The 24,803-nt window shown below is 44.0% G+C and overlaps 1 protein-coding gene across 2 annotated transcripts; it reads right to left on the reverse strand.

Moving 5' to 3' along the window:
* Positions 1-897: 897 nt before the first annotated feature.
* Positions 898-23,034, reverse strand: HSD17B2 (hydroxysteroid 17-beta dehydrogenase 2). 2 transcript variants are annotated; one of them, XM_083626093.1, is made up of 5 exons: positions 22,388-23,023; positions 19,125-19,337; positions 14,624-14,809; positions 5,903-6,040; positions 898-1,511 (listed from the first exon to the last, which is right to left on the reverse strand). In XM_083626093.1, the coding sequence occupies exons 1-5, from the start codon at positions 22,665-22,667 to the stop codon at positions 1,153-1,155; spliced, it is 1,176 nt and encodes a 391-aa protein (XP_083482219.1). In that variant the 5' UTR covers positions 22,668-23,023; the 3' UTR covers positions 898-1,152. The 2 variants fall into 2 exon arrangements, with proteins under 2 accessions (XP_083482219.1, XP_083482220.1); XM_083626094.1 differs by lacking the exon at positions 19,125-19,337 and having other exon boundaries at positions 22,388-23,034.
* Positions 23,035-24,803: the final 1,769 nt, after the last annotated feature.

The following is a 24,803-nucleotide window of genomic DNA, read 5'->3' on the forward strand; positions in this document are numbered from 1 at the left end:
CTTTATTTTTTAAAGCAAAACCCTGGTCACCTTAAGCCATTTCATCACACAATATTATTATTCTTAGCTCCCAGGATCTGTGTTTTCACAAGCTTCCCTGTCTCACATTGTGGGCAGGGTTCAGCTGAGTCACCTTTTGGGGTTTCTTTCATCACCATGATCCCTTAATCACATGCCCACTGATCTCTCTCAAATGAATCATCTTTAGAAGCTGTCAGAAGCCCATCTCTCCAGTTATGTTTACTTGAAGTTCCACTAAATCTCTTGATGAAACCTTGACAAGATCAACTGTCGTCTAGCGTCATTCGTTCATTTATTATTATTATTTTATTAAGAAATGTCTAGGAAACTCCTGGGTTTTTATTTAAGCCTACTATGCCCTTCCCCCACCCCTCCTTTCATTCACTTCTGCCAGCCACACAAGTTAGGTAGGTGATAGCATTGCATGTTTCTATACACAAAATAAGTCACAGCAATTAGATTATATTTGCTTTGTTTCATTTATTCTCCCTTTGGTCTTCTTTTATTAAATTATAATGTGAGACATGTTTCTCATGATAGCAGCATGCTTTAACTGAAGTTATGAAATTGTTTTCTCAACTCTGTAAGAACCCACTGGAATCTTGTGCACCACGCAGCAGAGATTAGAGTACATAAATATAATCCCCATTTTGCAATGGATTGCATTACCTGCCTACCAGACGTACTCATCTGCTTCCCAGGTACTTGCAACCCCATTAACCAGGAAAATTGCATAATGAAGTTGGGGGCATAGGGTTTCTTCCATCTGTTTTCACGGGTCGCACATGCACATAAAGGGGTGTCACATGCACATAAAGGGGTGTCCCCCTAGTCCATTTATTTTGTTTTTATTTTGTATTGTTTCTTAATTTTATTTTTGTTATATTTGGAAAATTAATAAAATGTTTTTAAAAAGGAGTTTCAGTTCAGCCTAACTCAAGAGAAAAAGGTATCAAAAATAGTAGATAAGAGGTGCAATGTACAGAATAGAGAGGGTTTCTGCCTTAAATCTAAACATTCCCCTCTTTTATCCATCCAATGTGTTTTTAACACATGAAATGCAAGATTCCCAACATTCACAAGGCAGCTAAATAGCCTGACACACAAATGACTAAGTCAGGCAGTATCTGCCTACAAGTTCTTGTTTGCTTTCTCTGCTGCTCTGAGAGCGCTGGGCATGTCTGAGGTGCTGAACATTTTCCTTATGCAAAAGTCATAAAACCAGAGAGGAGAATAGCAGAAGATGAGAAGGTATTTGTAAGCATTCTTGCCTGGAGTGTATAAACCACATGGGCGCTCTGCCAATAATGCGTGTAAAACATCACAAAGCACGGGAGAGAGATCTGACACGGAAAGAAATTGCATGGCATTGAGAGCCATCTTCAGCTTGAGGATGTATTCTTCGCCATAATCTTGCTTCACATCAGGCATGAGATTCTCAAGAAGGGTGCGTTCTTCCTTATTCCAGATCTCCGGAGTTCCCTGGATACCTGGAAGACAGAACAAAACACTGCTGAACATCGGGGGCCACTAGGTGGCGCATCGGAAGGTGGCTGACAATAACATCTCTCCGACCCACACGAGGTAATTTAGAGGCTATGATGGGGGTAATTAGCCTCCTTAACCCCCCCAGGATTGTGGGGGGGACGGCCCTTGCCTGCTGTGCCCTATACCACCCCCGAATTTGTGGGGGTGGGGGCACTAGGCACAAAGCCCTCCTGTGGGATTCCGGCACTCCTGGACGCCGTCCCTGATTCGCGCCGCTAGTTGCAAGCATCTTCAAAAGAAACAATTTCGACAAGATAAATTGCACATGCTTCAAGGAAAAAGGGGAGTAAAGACTGCTGACAGAAGAGATCCCTGATAACAAGACAAGAATAAAATATGAGAAGATACGTCAAGATACGGTATGACTGAGGGGAGAGGGGGGGAAAAACCTGCCTTCCTTTTTCTTATGTGATTTAACAAGAATCCCCTCCCCTAATGAGTCAGAAACTAAGGACTTAAGCTGTGGATTTAAGGCTGTGTGGAGATAAACTTTCGAACCAAAGCAATGTTTCAAGATGAAGCTGGAAAGCTAAGAGTTTTGGAATGACGCAGTTAAAAATGCCGTCGCCATTTTGGGAGGCATTGTTGGAGCTCTTGGGTCTGGGAGGAGAAAGAAAGAAATAGAGTTGTTTACATATTGTGGATCAACTTAAGAGCGACAAATGCCAAATTTATGATGGAAAGAGCGGTGTTATCTACAAAGGAGATATATGGAAACCATCTAGACTTAGTGGAGGAACGGGAAATCCACACAGGATTATTATTTTGCTTATTGGCTTAAAGAGACTAACAGAAGAGATCGTAAAGGAAAAATAGAAATTATATGAACAAGATATGATGTGGAAACACCAAGATAAGACTGGATAGAATTATGAATTTTGTTTGGACTGATTGGGACTGATTTGGACATTAACGCAGTAATAAGAAGATGATCTGAATCTCCCTTTGGATCTTGAAGTATGGGTTCCCCCAACAAAATTTAAAAATTTGGCTTTGTAATTTGGAATTTATGTGATGTGATTTAATTTGATGTGATTGGCCAGTTAATAAAAATTATTTAAAAAAAAAAAAAACACTGCTGAACATCTAGGCTTCATAATAGGACATCAGGTGTTCTGATGAAAATAAAATAACTAGAAAAAGAGGAATATGGGGTTCCTAAAGGAACTACCCCAGGTGACAGATTGGAACATATGCATGCTAGATTAGGGATGTAATCCGAATCCTGGTACCAGTTTGTTCCATGGACTCAGTGCCCATACCATTTTGCTTCAGTTCTCATTTTGCTATTTTTAATCATTCCCAAGCTGGTCCTTTAGCCTTTTGAAAATAATATTATTGCTTACATTTTTTTATGATGACAACTCAGTGAGCTGGCAGTTGCCCACTGAAGTATATATCTTGCCTCAGGGTTACTGTCTGTTCAAGTGACAATGAGGAGGTGACGGACACACACATAAAAAATGGAGTTACCGCCCTTTTGTCATTTTTGAATGCATATTATATTTTTGCATGTATTAATAAGCATAAACTGGATGGCAGGAAAAATGACCATTTATTATAATGTCATAATGATCAATGTTCTTATAAAAAATATCTGCATACATCTCACATTTTGATGCACACAAAATACAAATAAAGCTCATTTTTTGGTTACAGTAATAAATTCCACATTAAGATGTAGGACAATGACAGCCCTTTTTGTGTGTGTTTGGCAAAGTCATGGTGGACAGAAAGGTGAGAGAAATGTTAACGATAAAACAATGGATGTTAATGGTGGTTAATGGCTAAGCTAATTGCCTCAACAGTAAATCAATGAGGCCCAAACTGAAGCAAATACACATTTCAGCAGTGCCCAGTTAGCAGACAGTGAAGATGATGAGAGTAGCTGACTAAATCATATAGGAACAAATGTCCTATTCTAAAAATTCTTAAGAAACACAAACACCAGTATTGGTGAAATCTGCAGAAAGTCACTGCGATTAAGGTTCTTCGTGGAATGCCCTTTTAAATGTGTTGTGGGAGGGGAAGGAGTATTGGTTTTCTTTTGTCCTTATTTTTATTATAAATGAGTATATCTATATAATGATTTCTATATATTGTACTTGTATATTGTGAACCACCCCATCTGTGGATAAAGGGCAGTATACTACTACTACTACTACTACTGCTGCTGCTGCTGCTGCTGCTGCTGCTGCTTTGCAAAGAGAGAAGACAAGTGTGCTATGGGCCAGTTTGATGCTCTGTCTGCCTAGAGTGAATTCCACCACTTTCCCTATTCTAGTTCTAATCTCTGAGCAAAAGAGATACTGTCCAATCTCCCCCTTGAGATTAGGAAAGTCAGCTGATACAGGGCAAGACTTATTTGTGATATGGACAGATATTCAGCCATTCACAAGAGCCACCAAGGAACAAATGAACCAACTGAAAAAGGCCACAATGACACACAAATCCATGGGGACTGTGCTTCAGAAATGAATGAACATCTTTTCAATCCATATTATTCTGTGTGTGTGTGTGTGTGTGTGTGTGTGTGTGGTCTCAGGAGTTCCCTGGATAGTTGAAGACTAGTTCACTTATTTATAAATGCTATTATAAAAAATTTGTCTGGGAAAGTGATGGCATGCTTGGACTTGATGTGTGCTGGTTTAATTATCCTCTGAGTCATGCACACAGGTTCCAATTTGCCACCTCAAGACAAATGCTTCAAAAACATAATGTGGAATGAAAAGATCTATTTCAGGCAGGACGCAACCATGATAGATCATCCAGCTAACCACATTTCCTTTTGCACATTTTAGTTCACAGGCTATTCAAAGACATCATACCTTGGCAATAAACCTTCTCAAACAAATTACCGTATTTTTCGCTCTATAAGACGGACTTTTTCCCTCCTAAAAAGTAAGGGGAAATGTGTGTGCGTCTTATGGAGCGAATGCAGACTGCACGGCTATCCCAGAAGCCAGAACAGCTAGAGGGAGCGCTCCCTCTAGCTGTTCTAGCTTCTGGCTTAGCCGCGCAAAGCCCCCGCAGGGCACGGGGCCCTTCATGTATGATTCCCAGGCTCTGGTCAGCTCTCCTTTTAAAGAGCCATGTGGAGTTGAGCCAGTGCCACTAACTGGACTCATCCACTTCAACCCCGACTGGGCTAGGTGAGCTGGGTAGCACTTCCAGAGACCACCTTCTGCACAGGAACAGATCAAAGTGCTGTGGACTCACAGCTTAGTGTTGTGAGCACCGGATTCACTCCCACAAGAAGACAGTCGTTGCACAGCAGAGTATAGCAGAGCATAAACGACTCGGAGAGCAGCTCTGTAGAATATCTTCTTTATTCTATCTACAACTATAATATACAACTATATACAGAGCTAAATGAGGTCTAAACTAAAAAACTGAACTGCACTGAGTGTCTGCAGCTGCTCTTAGCAGCAACCTTATCTATGCACACAATCTCTAACACTCAGTCTCTCTCTCTCCAACACACTGACTGACTGACTGACTGATGTTAGGCTGGAGCGGAATAAGTAGAGAGCAGAACACCGCCCCTCCTCTCTGGAAAATCACCAGACTCATCAGCAGATTCTTGGATATGGGAGGGGTGAAATCTCTAGCGCTCCCTCTAGCTGTTCTAGCTTCTGGCTTAGCCGCGCGAAGCCTCCGCAGGGCACGGGGCCCTTCATGTATGCATCCCAGGCTCTGGTCAGCTCTCCTTTTAAAGAGCCACGTGGAGCGTGTGTGCGGCTCTTGGGGGCTTTTCCACGAGGGAGAAAGGCAGCGCATCAGTGACGGGCTGCCCTTCTCCCTCCTTGAGGAAAAGCCTGCAAGCACCGCACACACGCTCCTCGCGGTTCATGAATGGGACAGCTGACCAGAGCGTGGGATGCATACAGGCTCTGCTCAGCGCTCCCTTTAAAGAATTTTTTTTTCTTGCATTCCCCCTCTAAAAACTAGGTGTGTCTTATGGAGCGAAAAATACGGTAGCTGCCTGGTTAGAATCTAATAAGCCCAAGTTGTTTTGGGGTGTCTTCCCTTGACCTCTAGGAAACTGGCATTTATACAAGAAGACAACCCTTTGAGGCCAGCCACCTCTGTGGAAGGGGAAATAAAAGTCTGCCCCTTTTGAGGATGATTGATGAACTCCTAGAAGTGTTGCCCTATGCAACCTATCACTAAGACTCCACCTGGGACCCTAAATAGCAAAGTACAGGCTTTGCACATTCCTGTGGGTGACACTGGTGTTTCTGTGCCATTCATGGTTTTGGCTGACTCCAAGGAGGTCCCCCCCCCCCCGCCATCGTGAGCTAGATAACCAGGTGAAGTACCAGCAACTTACATGTCTTGAAGCCTGATGGATGAAGCACAGATACTTTAATGCCCCATTTGGAGAGCTCTTGCCTCATGACTCCAGAAAACATGGATAGGGCTGCTTTGGATGCACCGTAGGCAGCAAAGCCTGGCATGGGGATACCTCCTATGGGAGCAATAAAAACAGTCTCCTGAGACTGAAGGATTATCGCATAGCTCAACGTTAGTTATAGCCTGCATGGAAATTCATATGCATTTTCGTGTACATTGCTCCTAATATACACATTTCTGTACCCAGTTTTGCCCAACATATGCATTATTTACAAGCAATTTCACACAAAATAATATGTTGCTACACATTTTTAAATACACATCCTTTGGTTGGAGAGCTGCAGGGCAAAATTTAGGGGTTGTAAAGGCTAGATAGTCTTCACTTTGTCTCTTGGTTTGGGAGGTGTGAAAAGAGGATGGTGAACTTGATAAGCCTTTGGTCGGCTCCACAGTTATTTTTTTTGGAACGGAGAATGTCTCCAAATTTTAATTCAGAAAGCTGTGCCTTTGATTGTTGAAGCTCTGAATGTACTTGTTTGAATGCACACCAGCAGGGAGGCAATAACTCTTCTCTAATTACCTGATTGAAAATTTTCCAAAGAAGCAAGATAGATGGAACGATAAGCGTTTCTGCTTTATTAGCAGCCTATCTCGGTTTTTGTTCTCAGGAGATACGTGCTAAATCCAAGTTATCTCCCTTTAACTTGCTTAGCTACGGTAATTCCAAACGGAGGTCAGATTGACTTCGTTAAGCCTCATTGCTATGTACTCCGGTGAGCAGGGACTGCATATAATGGAACAAAAGGGCAGTGACAAGAATGCACAGAAGGGTAAAGTAAAGCCCTGTTTCTCCTGCAACAGTGACTGTTGTTGCAATTGACACAGATGGAATTGGTGTTGCACAATGGCTATGACCCAATCTATGGTATGGGGAGATGCATGGTCACTGCCAATCCAATCCACGTGTCCCCAGCAATACGTAGTTGGCATGAAACCATTGCATTAAGATTTTCCCTAGGGATGGGTTTGCTCTGTTCCCTTCAATTTATTGTTCTAGTGTTCACTCTGTTCTGCATCACACTCCACCCAAATTCTGGTTTAATTGGGAGAAAGTCTTAACACTAATTCCTAGACCAGAACAGGCAATCTATCACACATCTGCAGATGCTCATATTAATGAAAATAAGATTAAGATGCATTATGTTATGGGAAATCACAAAAATGTGTACATTTTGCAAAATTGCATACAAATGTATGTGTATTATGAGAAATTTGCCCTAACATGTTGATGAATTTTCATGGGGGCTTTCTAAAATGATGTGATCTGTTATGGAAATGTGGAGAACTGATTTTAAGGCTGGAAAAATCAGAAGCTGAAAGAGACCTACAGTGGCATATTCATGCATGTCTAATGAAAACTTACACTAATAAAACACTGCAAAAAGGCCAATCTCAGTGCGGCTCAATAAACATTCTTTTTTCTTTGTGTTTTAAGGTTATGTTGTGACGTGGGGTTTGTGATTTCAGCTCTCTTGACATAATATGCTGGAGACAGTTCTGTAGTAACACTTCTTTATTACAGCAAACAAGACTGAGAACTGAGGAGGGGAGAGCTACATTTATAGGGACAGGGAACTAGCTAGAAAGGATACATTTTGGAGGGAACAATATCAGGCAATCACAGTCCTGCCTTTTGGAGGAAACCAATAAGACAGAGGATCCAAATACAGCAGCTTAAATGAACCAATAGTAGCTGTACCCTCTGGAACCAAAAGGCAGTTACTTTACCCTAATGCAAATACAGACAATAATAATACAGATATAAAATCCTTTGACTCAATACACAACACCCCTCCCCCCCTAGTGAGCACCGCAGACGTAATCTCTCAGGTACTGTGGGGTCCTACAACTTCTACTTGATCTCCTGACAACAGGTGTTGCCGGTTCTGGATTGGATGTTACCTGTGGTAGGGGGGGGTGCTATAGGGGTTTCGTCAGGAACTGATGGAGTCCCAGACATCGCAGGGTCCCCTACCTGTACCTCGTCATCCTGAGGACTAGCAGACCCTGGTTCATTTGCTGAAGCCCCTGGTGACTGCACCTCTGGGCCATTTTCACTCTGGTCTTGCAGCTCTGCGTCGTTAGCCAGGGATGAATTATCTGACCCCTCCCTGCTGAGCGCCCGGCGCCTCAGCTGATCTATATGTCTCTTCCAAACTTGCCCATTTTCCAAGGTCACATAGTAGGACACTGGTCCACTAGTCCGGGTGACCACACCAGCCACCCACCGCGAACCTCGTGAATAGTTCCTCACCCAGACCAGATCTTCAGGGGCGAGATACCTTGTTGTGTCAGCCTCAGCCTGGGGGGTTGCTCTTGAATTACGGTTTGGCATTTTATCGGGGTGGACATAATCCAGCACCGTTACCAGTCTTCTACCCAAGAGCAGCTCAGCTGGCGACTTGCCCGTCGCAGTACACGGCGTCGCATGCTGCAAAAATAACATTCGCGCGATGCGAGCTGACCAGTTACCCTCCATTAAGCGCGCAATGGATTCTTTGGCTGTTCTTACCATGCGCTCAGCCTGCCCATTGGAGGATGGGTGAAAGGGCGCGGATGTGACCCCTCTTATGAAGTTATCAGCCAAGAATGCCCTGAATTCTTGGGATACAAAAGCTGCCCCATTATCTGATACAATGGTCTCAGGTAACCCGTGGGTTGCAAACAGCTGCCTCAACACCTTGATTACGGCAGCTGATGCCATGCTAGGGACCATCGCCACTTCTAACCATTTGGAATATGCATCGACAATAACCAAAAAGACCTTCCCCTGGAATGGCCCTGCAAAATCTAAGTGCAGCCGGCTCCAGGGAGATCTGGACTGCTCCCACCAGTGAACTGGTGCTCTGGCCACTTCTGGCCGCACCTCTTGGCATGCCTTGCATGTTCGTACCCATTGTTCTATGTTCTGGTCCATTCCAGGCCACCACACATAACATCGGGCTAGTGACTTCATCCTGACCATTCCCGGGTGTCCCATGTGAAGCGTCTCAAGAACCCTGTTTCTCAGTGGTGCTGGGATGATCACCCTATCTCCCCACAGGAGACAACCCTTATGCATGGACAACTCGTGCTGCCTTGTCGCATAAGGCCTGAATTTGTCTTCATGTGGACCACCTGGCCACCCCCTCCCCACCCAAGTGAGCACACGGGAGAGAACAGCATCTTTCCTCGTTTTCTCAGCTATATCAGTAGCCGTTACAGGAGCCCCCGGAAGTGTTTCCAGCATCATTATGTGCTCCGCTGGAGCAGGATCCACATTGCTCCCGCCAGGAAGAGGCAATCGACTCAGCGCATCAGCGTGGCACAACCGTTTCCCCGGCACATGGGTCAAGGTGTACTGGAACCTGTTCAGGAATATAGACCAACGCAACATTCTGGGGGAGAGAATTTGTGGCGTTTGTTTGTTCGGGTTGAGCAACCCTAACAGTGGTTTGTGGTCCGTTTCAATGGAGAAATGGCGACCATACACATAATCATGGAACTTTTTGATTCCTGCCACAATTGCAAGCGCCTCTTTGTCAATTTGAGCATAGTTGCGCTCCGTGGGCGACAACATACGGGAATAGAAAGAGATGGGCTTTTCCGACCCATCCGGTTCCCTATGACTCAGCACCGCCCCCAGGCCGTATTGAGAGGCATCACATGCCAGGACCAGCGGCTTCGACTCATCATAATGAGCAAGGACGCTCCTGCTACTCAGCATTCCTCGCAAGGAGTCAAAAGCCTTCTGCTGCGCCTGCCCCCATCACCACACATTCTTTTTCTGCAACAGTCGATGTAATGGTTCAGCTACCGAAGCTTTCTGGGGTAAGAACGAATGATAAAAGTTAATAAGTCCCAGGAATGACTGCAACTGCGTCTTGTTCTGTGGTCGTGGTGCCTCGATGATGGCCTTAATCTTAGCATCTGTGGGGTGGATGCCTGATGCATCAATTTTAAACCCCAAGAAATCCACAGTTGGCACCCCAAAACTGCATTTTTCCTTTTTCAGTTGCAACCCCACCTCCTGGAACTTGAGCAACACTGCACGGACACGCGCAACCAGTTCCTGTGGGTCTTTTCCAGCAATCAAAACGTCATCAAAAAATGGCAAGACCCCCGGCAGACCTCTTAACAGGCGTTCCATGAGCCCTTGAAAAATCCCTGGGGCCACACAAACTCCAAATTGTAATCTGTTAACTCTGAACGCCCCTTTATGTGTGACAATAGTCTGTGCTTCCGCTGATTGTGGGGTTACTGGCAGCTGTTGGTAAGCTTGTGCCAGGTCAATTTTGGCGAACACCTTGCCCCCAGCCAGTTTAGCCAACAGATGTGATACGACTGGAATGGGGTATGAGTTTCCCCTGAGTGCCTTATTGATAGTACATTTGTAATCTGCACAGATCCTGACTTCCCCATTTGCTTTAAGGGGCGTGACGATTGGAGTCTCCCACTTAGCAGAGTCCACGGGTGAGAGAACTCCCTGCTTGACCAATTTATCCAGCTCTGCTTTGATCTTGGGTTGCAGTGCAAATGGCACTCGCCTTGGTTTGAGTCGGATTGGGGCCACCCCAGGGTCCAATTCGAAGTCAACCGGGGGCCCTTTATAACAACCCAGTTTTCCATTAGACCAGCAAATTCTTTGCATAATGCCTCGCTCATCTCAGGGCAGGTTTGGATTGAATTAAGCCCTGATATACTCAGTCCCAGGGCGGGGAACCAGTCAGTGCCCAGGAGACTGGGGCGACTGCCCTTCGCAATCACCAGTTTGAGTACCGCCTGTTTGTCCCGGAACTGTACTCTCACGGCACACATTCCCATGACATGGATGCGGCCCGCTGAGTATGACTGCAAGGTTGCTGGGAAAGGCTCCAGAGGGGGCAACTTACCCCTGGGGAAGAATGTCCTCGCGGTCTGGTCCGACATGATAGTGAATCCAGATCCGGAGTCCACCTCCATGTCGCACAGCTGACCCTCAATCTTCACCTTGACGTGTGCCTTGCCTTGCGCTGGAAACTGCACGACCCTTCCGTTGATCTCCGTTACGTAATGGCAGTCCTTTAGAACATGGTTTGCCGTGGACAGTCTGCGATGCTCCAGTCTAGTTGCTCCTGTCGCTCCCAACGCCGCCGATCTACAGACCCTGGCGATGTGACCTGTCTTCCCGCACGTCCGGCACATAGCATCCCGGAAACGACAACTCTTCCGCTCATGGTTTCCGCCACAACCAGGGCACCTGCCTCGGTGATCTTTGTGCACTGTGCAGGCCTGACGCACTGACTCGACCCCACGGACTGGGCTTTGGCTCGGAGTAGCCTCTAGCTCGTCCATGGCATGCGCAACTTCTATCTGTGGCTTTGGGGCCTTGCGACTGGCATCAAGCTCCTCTCTTTCATAATTCTCCGTGGCGGTGGCCTCCTTCAAGGCTGAAGCAAGGGTAACCTCTTCTTTAGCCACGATGCGTCTTCTGGCTTTCTTGCTGCTCAGACCACCGATAAACCGATCCAGGAGAGTCTCTTCCAGATCTTGGAAGTCGCAGTGCTGAGCGAGCTTCCGCAGTTCAGCTAGGAATGCAGATACAGACTCCCCAGCACGCTGCTCCCTCTTATGAAACTCCAACCGCCGGGCCATCTTGGTCTCAGTAGGCGCCAAATGGCTTGTCAGGCAGGCAAGAATATCTTTGAGAGATGTCTCACTTAGCTTCGCTGGAGCAAGCAATGCCTTGGCCAGCTTGAAGGTCTCAGGCCCACAGTAGCTCAGGAATGTGGCCCTTCTTTTGCTGGCATCAGTGATCCCTTGAGCCACTGCGAAGAACTCGAAGCGTTCGATGTAGTCTTCCCACGTGTGGGGCTCTGATGGCTGGAAGGGCTCCAATACCCTTGGACTCTCCATTGTCCTGTGGGCAGGGTCGTCTTCTCAGCCGGCCAGTGAGTCTTGTTCTTAGCTACAATCCGGACTCTGAGGCAGGGCTGCGTTTAACCGCTCCTCAGCATTCCGGATCCCATCCTCGTCGCCAGTTGTTGTGACGTGGGGTTTGTGATTTCAGCTCTCTTGACATAATATGCTGGAGACAGTTCTGTAGTAACACTTCTTTATTACAGCAAACAAGACTGAGAACTGAGGAGGGGAGAGCTACATTTATAGGGACAGGGAACTAGCTAGAAAGGATACATTTTGGAGGGAACAATACCAGGCAATCACAGTCCTGCCTTTTGGAGGAAACCAATAAGACAGAGGATCCAAATACAGCAGCTTAAATGAACCAATAGTAGCTGTACCCTCTGGAACCAAAAGGCAGTTACTTTGCCCTAATGCAAATACAGACAATAATAATACAGATATAAAATCCTTTGACTCAATACACAACAGGTTATAGCCCTTGTGCACTGATAGATCACCAATCTTGATAAGGGCTTTTTTTTCCAGCCGGCACTCACCAGAACTCTGTTCCAGCTCCTCTCAGGTGGGCGCCATTGCCATTATAAGAGAGCAAGGGAGGCATGCATGGTAAGTTCCGGCACCAATTTTTCTAGAAATATAACACTGATCTGGATGCATCTGTACAAACAGTTTGCTTGTTGCTGCAGCAATAACAATTAATACACATAACTTTTGTATTCAATTTTGCCTGATATTCACATTTTTTTGCAAGCCATTTCTCCAAATATAAACACATCTTTGTATGTTATTTCCACTAAATTATGCATCCCCCCCCGATTTTCTCTAATATGCACTTGATGGCAAAATTTGGAGAAGCACAATTTTCAAGGATAGCTGTATTTCTGTTGATGTATTCTTCTGGAAATACATCTTCTGGAAAAATGAGGCAGGTTCCCATTATAATGCAAACCCAACTACATTTTTCATGATCTCTACAAGTACACACGTACAACAGGAAGTTAGTCAGTGAGTTTGTGGATATTTTGGTTACATATTTATCAGCTTGTTGTTCCAAATGCTCTTCAGTTGGCTGTTTTCTCATTTTGCAAAACCGAAAGTGATGCTGACACTTTTGACAAACCGGATTTTTTCACCTGCTGAAATTGATGAATACATACGACATTTGGCTCAGCAATTGGACTCCTGCCATTGCTGGAGATGGAGCCTAAAGCAACAGATAGGAGGCGAAGGAACATTTTTAACAAGTTTCCAATTGCCTCGCTTTACCCTGTCTTCATCAATCCCGACTGTCAGGAAGGAAACCTTGTAGTCTGAAGAGATTCCAACACAAATTTCCTTGGCTCGCGGACAAAAGTGCCTCGAGCAAGTCATGTTTCCATTATTTCAAATGTTTAACAGGCCCCCAAAGAGAAGTGAGATTTTTAAAAGATGCATAATGCGCTGTTCCCTATTCTGTAGGAACACATCTCATAATGTTATCTTCTTATGGCTCTGAAACAGGGTCCACTTTTAAGTAATATGTTTGGAAAAATTGCTACATTGTCTTTATTGGAACTGTCAAAAAATTAAAGCTAAGGACAATTAATGTCTTTAACAGTATGTATCAGGGGTACGGAAGCTCTGACCTGTGCAAAGGTAGATCTAGGGGAGCACGAATGGTGCAATTGTACCGGGTGCAGAGTTTATGGGGCACCGCAGGGGATGCAGGAACTATGACATCCAACAGAAGGCGAGAGGCTTACATATAAAAATAGGAACTGCCAAAAACATAGAAAAAACTATCATTTTTTAAAAAAATGTTGTTAGACCTAAAACTATATACAGTGGTACCTCAGGTTAAGTACTTAATTCGTTCCGGAGGTCCGTACTTAACCTGAAACTGTTCTTAACCTGAAGCACCACTTTAGCTAATGGGGCCTCCTGCTGCCACTGCGCCGCCGGAGCATGATTTCTGTTCTCATCCTGAAGCAAAGTTCTTAACCTGAAGCACTATTTCTGGGTTAGCGAAGTCTGTAACCTGAAGCGTATGTAACCTGAAGCATATGTAACCTGAGGTACCACTGTACATATACAAACTCTATTAAAACCACACAAATAATTCCAATAAAAATAGCCTGGCACCAGCCCTTTCATGATAGGCAGTCAGTTCCCCAAAGCCTGTTGGAACAAAAAAAAATTAGCTGGAACAAGAAGAGAGCCAGTCGAGCTTCTCTCAGGAGGGAGTGCCAAAATCTGCGAGCAGTAAAACAATCACACTATTAATATTAATCATCATCATCACACTAGTCATATGAAAGAAGATGTAAGTTAGATGAATTGGCCTTTGCTGCTACCTTTGTGTGGTAGAACATTATGTTGCCCGATCACAGCTATGCTAAAACCTCAGATTACTCAGTTGTTTTTCTATGGGGAGTGGGGGAACCCACCTTTCTCTTCTTGGGGAAAAAAAGGAAGTTGAGCCCTGTGTTTGAGTCTAACCATGAAGGCTGTGGTCTCCATCCCAGCAACCACCACTTCCAGACTAGACAGTTATATGGAAGCCTGCCCTAGTGTGCTCTGTCCTAACTTCCATCCATTCAATTTTGACTTGCACATTGTTGTTACTGTTTTTGCAGGAGTTTTCAACTGGGAATCCTCCCACACAGGGCATCTGCGACAGGAATAAAGACAGCAGGATGGTGAGCAGAGAACAGCCAGCCTAGAATAGCAAGCCTGTAAATATATGAATGGCATGAACATATTTTGTTTGACTCACCTGCCATGCTTGAAATGTTAATAAGCCTTCCTTTGGACTTGCGGAGCAATGGCAAGAAGGCTTTTGACAGTTCAACGGGACCAAAGAAATTGACATCCATGCACTGCTTGTAAGATTGCATAGGGAGCAGTTCGCCATCTCCCGGGAGACCCAGGACCCCAGCATTGTTGATGACACCCCAGAGATCTGGCAAGGAAGAAGGAAACAAGGCTATACAAATCTGACAATTTCAGCTGCTCTCACTTTCTCATTTTTTCCATTCTTCGGTTCAGCACCTTTGTTCGTGATTTTTCTATAAAAAAAAAAGTCATCATGAGAATTCATCAGGATTTTAATTCAAATTTCTCATAATATACAAATTTTTGCACACATTTCTGCCTAATATATACATTTTTTGCAACACAATTTCCAGTAATGCAATGCATTTTTTTGCAAGGAGGTTTAACTAACACATGACTTTTATGCCTATTGTACCCTACTGTATGCATTATTATATACATTAGTTGGCTTTCATGGCTGGAGACCTACATTGAAAAACGGAAAAATGCAAATTTCAAAAGATGGCTGTGGTACCATTTGCATGTTGGTTTGGAAAGTGCCAAGCAACTAATGTCTATAAAATACATTAGTGGAAAGTCTCCATAAAACACAAAAATTAATGAGAATACCATACAAGAATCCAGGGATATTTTTTTCAGCTGGAGCTCAGCTCTGGCAACTCTTAGGTGGGTGCCATTGCCATTCTAAGAGAACAAGGGAAAAGTTCATGGTGAGCTCTGGCACCTCTTTTTTCTAGAAAAACAGCACTGAATACAGGGATATGGCTTTGCAAAAATGTGTATATCAGGCAGAATTGCATACCAGGATGTGTATATAGTGAACAATTTGCACTAAAATGCTTGTAAATTTCCATGAAGACTTAAAAAAACCCCTCAGAGGAACCAAAATGGACTGATCAATCCATCCCTCACGCTGAATTGTCTCCAAATATGCAGCAGATATATGTGCTAATTAACAGCAGCCTTTGACCCAAAGATGTTGAAGTATTAGTATCTGAGAACATCTTGACATATAGCAACCCATTTGATAGTTGATTTGACAACATCTGACTGCAGACGAGAGGAAGCAACAGGCAGCTGGTATCATTATTTAATTTCTATGCTGCTCAATGCTAAAATAGGTCTTTGCATGGTTTATGCTGAAATAGACTTCTGTGCGGTTTACAACGTATAACAACCCTTTGCACAGACTTTAAAATACAAGCATCCATTATTAAAGTACATTGGTACCTCGGGTTAAGAGCTTAATTCATTCTGGAGGTCCGTTCTTAACCTGAAACTGTTCTTAACCTGAGATACTGCTTTAGCTAATGGGGCCTCCCGCTGCCGCCGCACGATTTCTGTTCTCATCCTGAAGCAAAGTTCTTAACCCGAGGTACTATTTCTGGGTTAGCGGAGTCTGTAACCTGAAGCGTCTGTAACCCGAGGTACCACTGTATTACTAATTACTGTATTGCTTTTATAGGATTCTTTTATTGTTAATTTTAATTGAGGACACTTTTTATGTTTTAGTGGGACTGTTTCATGGTGCATTCTAATAATGGATGCTTGTATTTTAAAGTCTGTGCAAGGGGCTTTTATGTATTTTATATAATACGCAATGCATTTGTGTGTGTAATTTTCATGAATCTATGTATTTTTATGGACACTTTAGCCCAGCACATGCTTTTTTTGTGTGCATTACATGGCTGCAGAAATACAGTATACTGCAAAGTGCAGAAGAAAGGTAAATTTCAAAGGCTGGCTGTGCTTTGGTTACATATTGTGAATTATGTTGGCTCAGCTTTCAGATAATAATAAGAGCCTACTGGACCAAGTCAATGGCCTACATAGTCCAGCATCCGTTTCTCACAGTGGCCAACCAGATGCCTCTGGGAAAGGAGAAAGCAGGATCGGAGCACAAGAGCAGCCCTCTCCCCTCCTGTCGTTTCCAGCAATTGGTATTCAGAACCATTGCAGAAAATAGCCATCGCTGATAGCCATCAAGAGCACTCTTCTCCATGAATTTGTTGAATTCTCTTTTAAAGCCATCTAGGTTGGTGGCCCTCACTGCCTCCTGTGCTGAAAAAGTACTTTCTTTTATCTGCCATCAATCTTCCAACATTCAGCTTCATTGTATGTTCATGTATTCCAAATGCAAGCAGCATCTAATTTCTGCACCAAGTGGCATGTCAGATTTTGATTCTAAAATAGGAGTGTTGGGACTTCCTGGAGGCGGCGCCTCCGACAATGGCGGATTCCCTCTAACTCAGAGGGAGACAGCTCCACGGAAATCGGGTCCTACTGCTGCAGCGAAGCGGGGACCCTTTAGAAACCGCAGGCGGAAGAAGCCTGCGGACCTGGGACTCGGCGGGCACCGTTTGCGCCCCCCCGTTTGGCAAAGGAACCCTATAAAGGGCTCCGGAGGGAGACGGGGGTTGGTGTGGTGCTGAGAGTCAATCGCTATCTCTGCGGAGCGAAGCTGCACAGCTGTTGTCGGAGAACGCTGTCCTTCTTCCTATGACAATTCGGATTCTAAACAACAACCCGTGAGTAGGACAATTGAAAATTTTGCATTAAAATACAGCCTGGAATTTGACCTGAAACGGGAAGGTGTAAAAAGGAAGTCCACCTCCCGTCCTTTGTATAAAGATCAAAGCAAAGATTTTACAAGCTAAAAGCCGGGAAAACAGATAGCCTGAAGGTTCCTGCACTTTTAACCATCAAAACCCCCCTTGACAGCAGGAGGAAAGGGGGGGAAATTTGACTTTTTAAGCCTGCAGAGAGAAAGTTAAGAAAATAAGTTTCCACTGTCCCTAACCTGGGGACGGAATGACAGGAAAGAAACGGTCGGTGATATTTACAATTTGAAAATAGAAAAATTGATATATAGAACTGGAAAAGGGAAAAATAATTCCAAAGCCGCTTTCTGCCTGTTTGTTTTATATTGAAAGGAAATAAAGTATCTGGAAACCGAAAGGAATTTTTCCTTGTTGGATACAATTTAAAGATGGATGCCAAAAAGTAACTACACCCCCTAGAGGAAGCCAGCCAGTGTGTCTGGTTTTCAGTTATAAAGAGAACATTGTATCAGGGAAAACTAGACCGTGGGACCAGCTCCCTGACCTTGACAGAAATGAATAGAGAGGAAGTCTTATCTGCTCTGAACAAAATATATGATGGGCTGCGACAGCTGGAGGGGAAAATGATTTTGATGAATCAAAAGAGGGACAATACAGCAGCTAAAGTCAGTAAAGAGGCGCCAATGGAAAATGCAGCTACAGAAACTGTACAACAATCTATGCAGGAGACAGATTCAATAGGGCAACTGCAAGGTCAGAGAAAGATGGATGGGATTGTGAATGTATTTCAAAAGACACAGAGGATGGAATTTGGAGGTCACTGGCCAAACTTTGGAGTTAAGAAAATTTTTATCTTTGGTGGGACTGTGAAACGAGTGGAAGAATTTTTTCGGAACAATTACTTTTTGGATTACAAACTAAACACTGGGGAGTGCAACACCGGGGAATTGGACAATTGGAGAAAAGGAAAGGAAGAATGTTACTGTACGGAATCACCCGGTGATTGGACCCCCAAGGAGAAAGAGAAGGAAAGGCGAAAGAACTCAACAGGGATCAAGGATGTATGTAACTACAAACAGGAACAAGAAAACTCGCAGAAGGGGCTTGGAAATGATTTGAGAGCCTCAGACATTAGGACACCTGACTGATAAGGATATAATGATATATGGACTGACATTGCCGTGAACCAGGAAAAGGGGCGCTGGACTAACCTAGAATGAGAAATGTCTTGTGTAATTAACCTATATTTATGGAATTAGTTCAATACTAATGAAATATTAAAAGATGTTGGAAAGGATGTAATTGGCTTTAGCAAAATTTAGTCTAAATTTTGAAAGTTTAATGATTTGAGGACAAGATAAAATTAATGAAATTAATGAAATTATTGTAAAAAAGAAGTGGTTTGAGTAATAAGGTGAAATAAGAATTGGTGAGAACGGTTTGATTATAAATGAAAATAGGAGGATATTATATGGGGATATATAATCAAGGGTAAGATAAGAGGTATGAATTTGCTGAACATATCGTTAATTGGAATACAAAGAGGGAGGTGGGAGGGAGTCAGGAAAATAAGTTAAAAAGGGAAAAATGGTGAGAAATTGAAAAGAGAGATTTTTGATTTTCTTGTTTTTTCTTCTTTTTTTGTTTTTCTTCTCTATGTTTTTTCTATGTTTTTTGGGTTGAATTTATTGTTTAAGATTTTGTAAATTTTTTTTTCTGTTTTGTTAAAATCCAATAAAATATCATTATAAAAAAAAAATAGGAGTGTTGGAATCCTGAGGCCTAGATCAACCAAGAAAACATTTGAAACTTTGCAAAACATCATTTCAGATCACAAGCAACACCCACGAGGATTGTGTACACTCCCTTCACAGCACATACCTGCACCTTGCAACTTCCTTCTTACTTCAAGGTACGCTTCTTTAATCTGCACCGAATCAGTGATGTCTAGTTGCAGAACAGAAAGTCTATCTGAGCAGGACTGCCTCAGTTTTTCTGCACCAGGCCCTCTCTCATTCAGAACGGTGGCAAACACGGTGAATCCTAAACTGTCAAGGTACTTCGCCAATGCATGTCCAATGCCACTATCGCTTCCTGTAAAAGATTACTTCTTCTATTTATTTATGCTACTCATGGCCTTGACTTATAACCATCACAATTCTCAAAGCAGGATGCAATTATTAAAATAAACACAATCAATAAAGGAACAAAACTGCAAACTAAGCCACAAGCTAAATATTTGAGCTGGCAATAGTACAGCACTCATTTATGTTTCCAACACAGCAGACAATGAGGCTGTATTTGTGTGTGTGAGTGAGTAAGAGAGCAAGCAAGCAAGCGCAGTGGAGGTATGAGAAACCTTTTTCATGCCAAGATCTGCTTTCTGTCATGGGGAATGCCCTAGGAGATGCATGCCAAAGGTAGGTGGGGCTAGGGGGAAAATAAGACTGCATTCCAGCCATGCAAATGCCAATGGTTTCTACACACACAACTCCACACTCATTTCTCCATCCTTCATCCATTCAAGACACAGAAAAGAAAGTACCTTCATGCAGTGCATGATTAAACAATGGAACTCACTCCTGCAGGAGGCAGTGAAAGCTGCCAACTGGGATGTCACTAGAAGGCTATTAGACAAACTCAGGGAGGATAAGGCTATCAAAAACTCATCGCCACAATGGCTGCGTTCTACCTCCACTATGAGGAGATCACAGATGGGCAGAGTGCTCTTACACTCATGTCCTGCTTGAGGGCATCATTACACTTCAAATACAGACTTTTTCCCATTCAGGGCTATGCTATGCTAACATTACTATTGCTTAGCATTTTTTTAACACAGCACTTTCTGCATTTCTTCACCATTGCTTATGCATCCCCGTGTGACTTGTTTTCAGATTGCTCTGGCCACCAAAGAAGGTACACTGTGCTCAGATGGTATCTGGAAGTCATTCTTTGCATACAGAAAAGGAACAATAAGGCGTAGCTGAGAGCTGATATCTCTAAAATTATGGGAATGTTGATTTGAGCGGTACAGGGAGTTGTGTGCTGGTGAACACCCATATTGTTCTGACATAGTAATACTGTTGTTCTGCACTTAAGTGAATGCTCAGTCAGGAAACTGGTTAGTCTCTTCTGATTCCTGGATCCAGCAAGGGTTAAAATCTAACCGAGGAACCCATTCTTGAATCAGCCATGCAAGGGCCATAAACTCTAAGGGGTTCTAGGTGCTTATCGAATATTTGGTTGCCCTGGAATGAGGAACAGTGGAGACTAGAATTGCCATCTTTAGTTGAGCAAAATATGGGACAGGTTGGTCAAAATAAAGGGGTGGGGTGGGGACATATACTTTCAAGGACACCAAATCCTCACACCTTTTGTGGAGGGGGGTTCCCTGCATTCAGCCTTTGGCGCTGCTATTCCCCTTGACTCATGTAGACAGGCAGGGGGCAGGGGTAGATGGCTGGCTTCCATGAGTGACGAGCCACAGCTCCAGCCCCTTGCCCAGAGGAGAAGGGGGGAGGAGTAGTTGTCAGGTCAGGGCAGTGGAAGGGGCCAAGCGGCGGTGGACCTGCACAATGCTAGACCGGCGGGAGGCAGCTGAGGAGTAGCACCAGCGAAAGGGAACGAAGGAGGGGACATGGGAGGGACAGGAAGTCATTCCCTCCCCCTGATGCAGTCTTGAGTAAAATCCTTCCACTGAACTTGGAATTAGCTTTAAGGGGGGAATTCGCTGTTGGTCTCAGTGAGAGATTTCCTCCCAAATGCAAACTCTAGCTTCAGAAAGAGATGTTCCTGAAGGCTGCAACAGGGGAAGAAAATGGTTAAATCTACCCTCAATGCTCAGGTGGGAGAATTTAAATTCGCAAAGTGGTGTTGGTGGGGGGGAGAATGTGGGCCTGAAGTTATTTTGGGGGCGGGGTAGGGATCAGGAACTCAATGTAAATGGACAAATGAAATGAGGCACTTTAATAATGATAGGGGGGCTTAAGACGAATAAAAATGTGCAGATATCATCTTGTAAAGCATGAGTAATCTAGAGGGTGGCTTAGATCAGTTTTTAACCCATGTCTTCTGAATAAACCACTTGTTCTCATTCTCCCTGCTTGTCCCTTCTTGTATTGCATCTGCTTCAACACAGCACAGATCTTGGCTGGGACAATTACGATGGGAACACAGACTGCAGATGTGATTCTATCACTTGTTTGCTTTATTTGGTACACTTAGACTGAGGAGCGTCTCTCTGGACCTCTCCAACAATCTGGTTTACAGTTGTTAGTGACTCAGTGCCAACCTTTTAAATGAAGAAAGAGTTTTTTTCCTGCGTCTAACACTCAAAGATGAGCCAGGTGTTGCTGAAACACAGTGTGCCTCAACCTTCCAGCATAATGCAGAAAACAGGTATGCAAGAGCTCGTAAGTGAACATTGTGTTCTGTCTGCTGGTGTTCCTTGTGAATGACCCTTATTTATTTATTTTAGAAACCATTGATGGATTTTCCTTCTCTTTCCTCTCCCTCCCACCTCACTGGGACCAATGAATAGCAGTGTCCTTTCCTTAACAAGACACCCCACAGGCAAATAAGCAATCTGCATCTGGGTGCATAGCGTTTTGTCATTGCAAGGAGTTTTGCCACAATCCATCAAGTCTGACACACCATTTAAAGATCTGTGTCAAAAAAGAAATTGTGTTTTCACCCACTCTAAGGCTTTGCTTTATCCAAATTTGCAAAAAGTAAACCTAGGTTCTCTGTTAGCTACAGAGCCACCAGCTCATTTTGGATAAAAAGTCCAGGTAGAAATTCCCCAACTCTGCCATCGTAACTCAGTTCACAGTTCAGACCTCCAGTAATTCTTATGCTGTCTTGATGAATGCTTACTTAAGGAGTGAGAACATACACAGTTCTGCACTGCTAAGAAGGTAGAAATTTCATATGGCTCCTGATTGGAGCAAACGGCCTGATATTTCTGCACCTGAAAGGCCCCCTGTCTGGAAAAGGATGGAGAAGAGAAATGGATGCTAATAAATAAAAGGGTGCAAGCCTTGGGGATGAAAGAGAGTCAAAACTGTGCTAATTCAGAGATGACTGAGTAATGTAAAAGATTCTCTCAAGAGCTAATGAAAGCCAAAGTTCTTCCTTCTCCTTACCTGTGATGAGTACTGCTTTGTGGTCCACAGGGAGCAGGGCTTGATCGGATGTGTAAATGCAGAAGAGGAAGCACATCAGCGAGAACAAACTCAAGCCCAGGTAACTTCTCAGCGTGGCAAAACACAGGACTCCTGAAGCAAGGAGCAAGAGGAGACCCCAGGAAAAGGGGGTTGCCTTCTCCACACAGTTCTTTTTGACTCGGTAAAGGATCGTCCCTCCGTAGAGCACCACTGCACCCATGTAGATCAACAGGGAGCTGTCAGCTTCAGAGTGGTGCATGGCAGCGGTCACAGGCAGAAGACAGACAGAACTGCAACATCCAGGCACAGCAGAATAGGACAAAAAGAAAACGACCCCCTAGCAGTCTTCAGAATGCATGCATTGCTATAAGGGGCTGTATCTTCTGTGCGAAGAGGATGAAGGGAGGAGGGGTCAGCTGCAGATGGGGTTGCGAAAGATCTTTAGGGACTTCAAGCAAGGAAGTTGCAAGAGCAACTGTCTCCTGAATGTATGTATGTATGTATGTACATACATACATACAGATAAGCGTAGGGTGGCTTATCTGAGCTGCTTGCCAAATAGGGCAAAACCCTATGACATTTCCTCTCACCTTTCTTTTTTCTTTGTAATCTTATTCCAAGAAGACTCCACCTTCTAAGGGACACACAGCTTGGGTAATGATTGACAGAGGCAGGAGGATAAGAGTGAACATGAAGCAGCACACCCCAAGGCATTGACAGCTCTTACATCATCTGCAGGCTTACAGGTGTCACTCTTAAGAGGAAAAGTGGGGGTGGGGAGTGATGGGTGGATGTGCATCATTAGTTTGGAGAGTTTCTGTGCTGTCCTTTGATGCTCACCTCTCAACTCTGCTTATTTCACAAATGCAAGAAAGGATGGATTTCACAAATGCAAGAAAGGATGGATCTGTCCATATCAGTTTCTCATTTTTCCAGTCTCCACATTTTTTTGCAGCAATTTTGAATTATTATTTTTTGTTAATCCTCATGAAAAAAATGTCATTGGTTTGGTGTGCCTATCTCCCCAACATGCACATTTCTGAATGCATGTTATCCACACTTTTGCAAGAATTTTCTCTAACGTAATACACTTCTGTAAGTAGTTTCTTTCTTTAATGTATGCAATCTTATGTACATTTCCCCTTAATGTTGGCATTCTGGTACACACTGGCTGGCTGGAGAACTGTACTGCAAAATTTGGTGTAGGGTGAATTTTGAAGGAGAAAGATTTTGCATATTGCTTCAAAAAATGTGAATCAGATGGTTTCCCATTAAAATACAAAAAACAACAACCCTGGGTTTATCCCCCATCCTTAATGCAGAGCTGTATCCTACTGAATTCTATGCAGAGTAGTCCCACTGAAATCAATGCAACTATATTAGGCATGCCCATTAATTGCAATGGGTCTGAGGAAAGCTATAACTGTATCTAACCTACAGTGTCTGCTCCTCTACCAATTGGTTCTAAGTTGCTGCAATGCAGCTTAATTAGCATGGACTGAAATCTTTCAAAGCAAGAGTGTTGTTCCTGCAGTCTTCCAGTTGTTGGCCAATGGTCAGGGGATGGTGGGAATTGTAGTAATACAACAGGTAAGTGGCCTCAGGTTCCTGATACCAGGCTATACTTACTGGCAGTGGCTCTCTGGGGAAGGAATTGTGAAACTTTGACATTCCAGGTGCTGCTGAACTATAACTCCCATCAGCCGTAGTAAGCATGGCCAACAATCAGGAGTGATGGGAGTTTTTGTTCAGGAACATCTGATGGGCCAACATTTTCCCATACCTGCTCTCAGGTTTTAGACAAGATTATTTCCCAGTCCTACCTGGAGATGTTGGGACCATGGCGGCTGGAGCTCATACAAGTTGCAGTCCAAAACATCTGGAGAGCACCACGTTGGCTATCCCTGCATTAATATAGGATATAGGAATATTACATTATAGCAGTCAAAAATTAGTGTGCAAGCTAAACCTGCCCTTGCTCCCCGCCTGTGGATTTAAATTTTAATTATTAGATTTGTATCCCACCATTTCCATTAAGGAGCTCAAAGTGGCATACACTGTTCTCTCCCACTCCCAACATCTCTTCTTGGTTAAGGCCAAGAAACAGTGACTAGCCCAGTGTCAGCCAGTGAGTTTCATGGCTGAGTGAGGATTTGAACCTGGGTCTCCCAGGTCCTAGTCTAGTACTCCGGCCATTACACCACACTGGATCTCAGTGATCCCAAGACCATCAGGATCACTGATGGTCTGACTTCCCCTACGCCTGCCCTATGGAATAAACTCAAACCTGTGGGTGTTTGCTGATAATTGGGAGTGAGATCTGGAGGTCTGGCTCTGCTCCCAGACATCCACACACTGATCATGGGCTTATAAGAAACGCCTGCAATGGAGCAGT

The sequence above is a fragment of the Podarcis filfolensis genome, assembly GCF_964270895.1.
Source record: "Podarcis filfolensis genome assembly, chromosome: 8".
Classification (NCBI taxonomy): Eukaryota; Metazoa; Chordata; class Lepidosauria; order Squamata; family Lacertidae; genus Podarcis; species Podarcis filfolensis.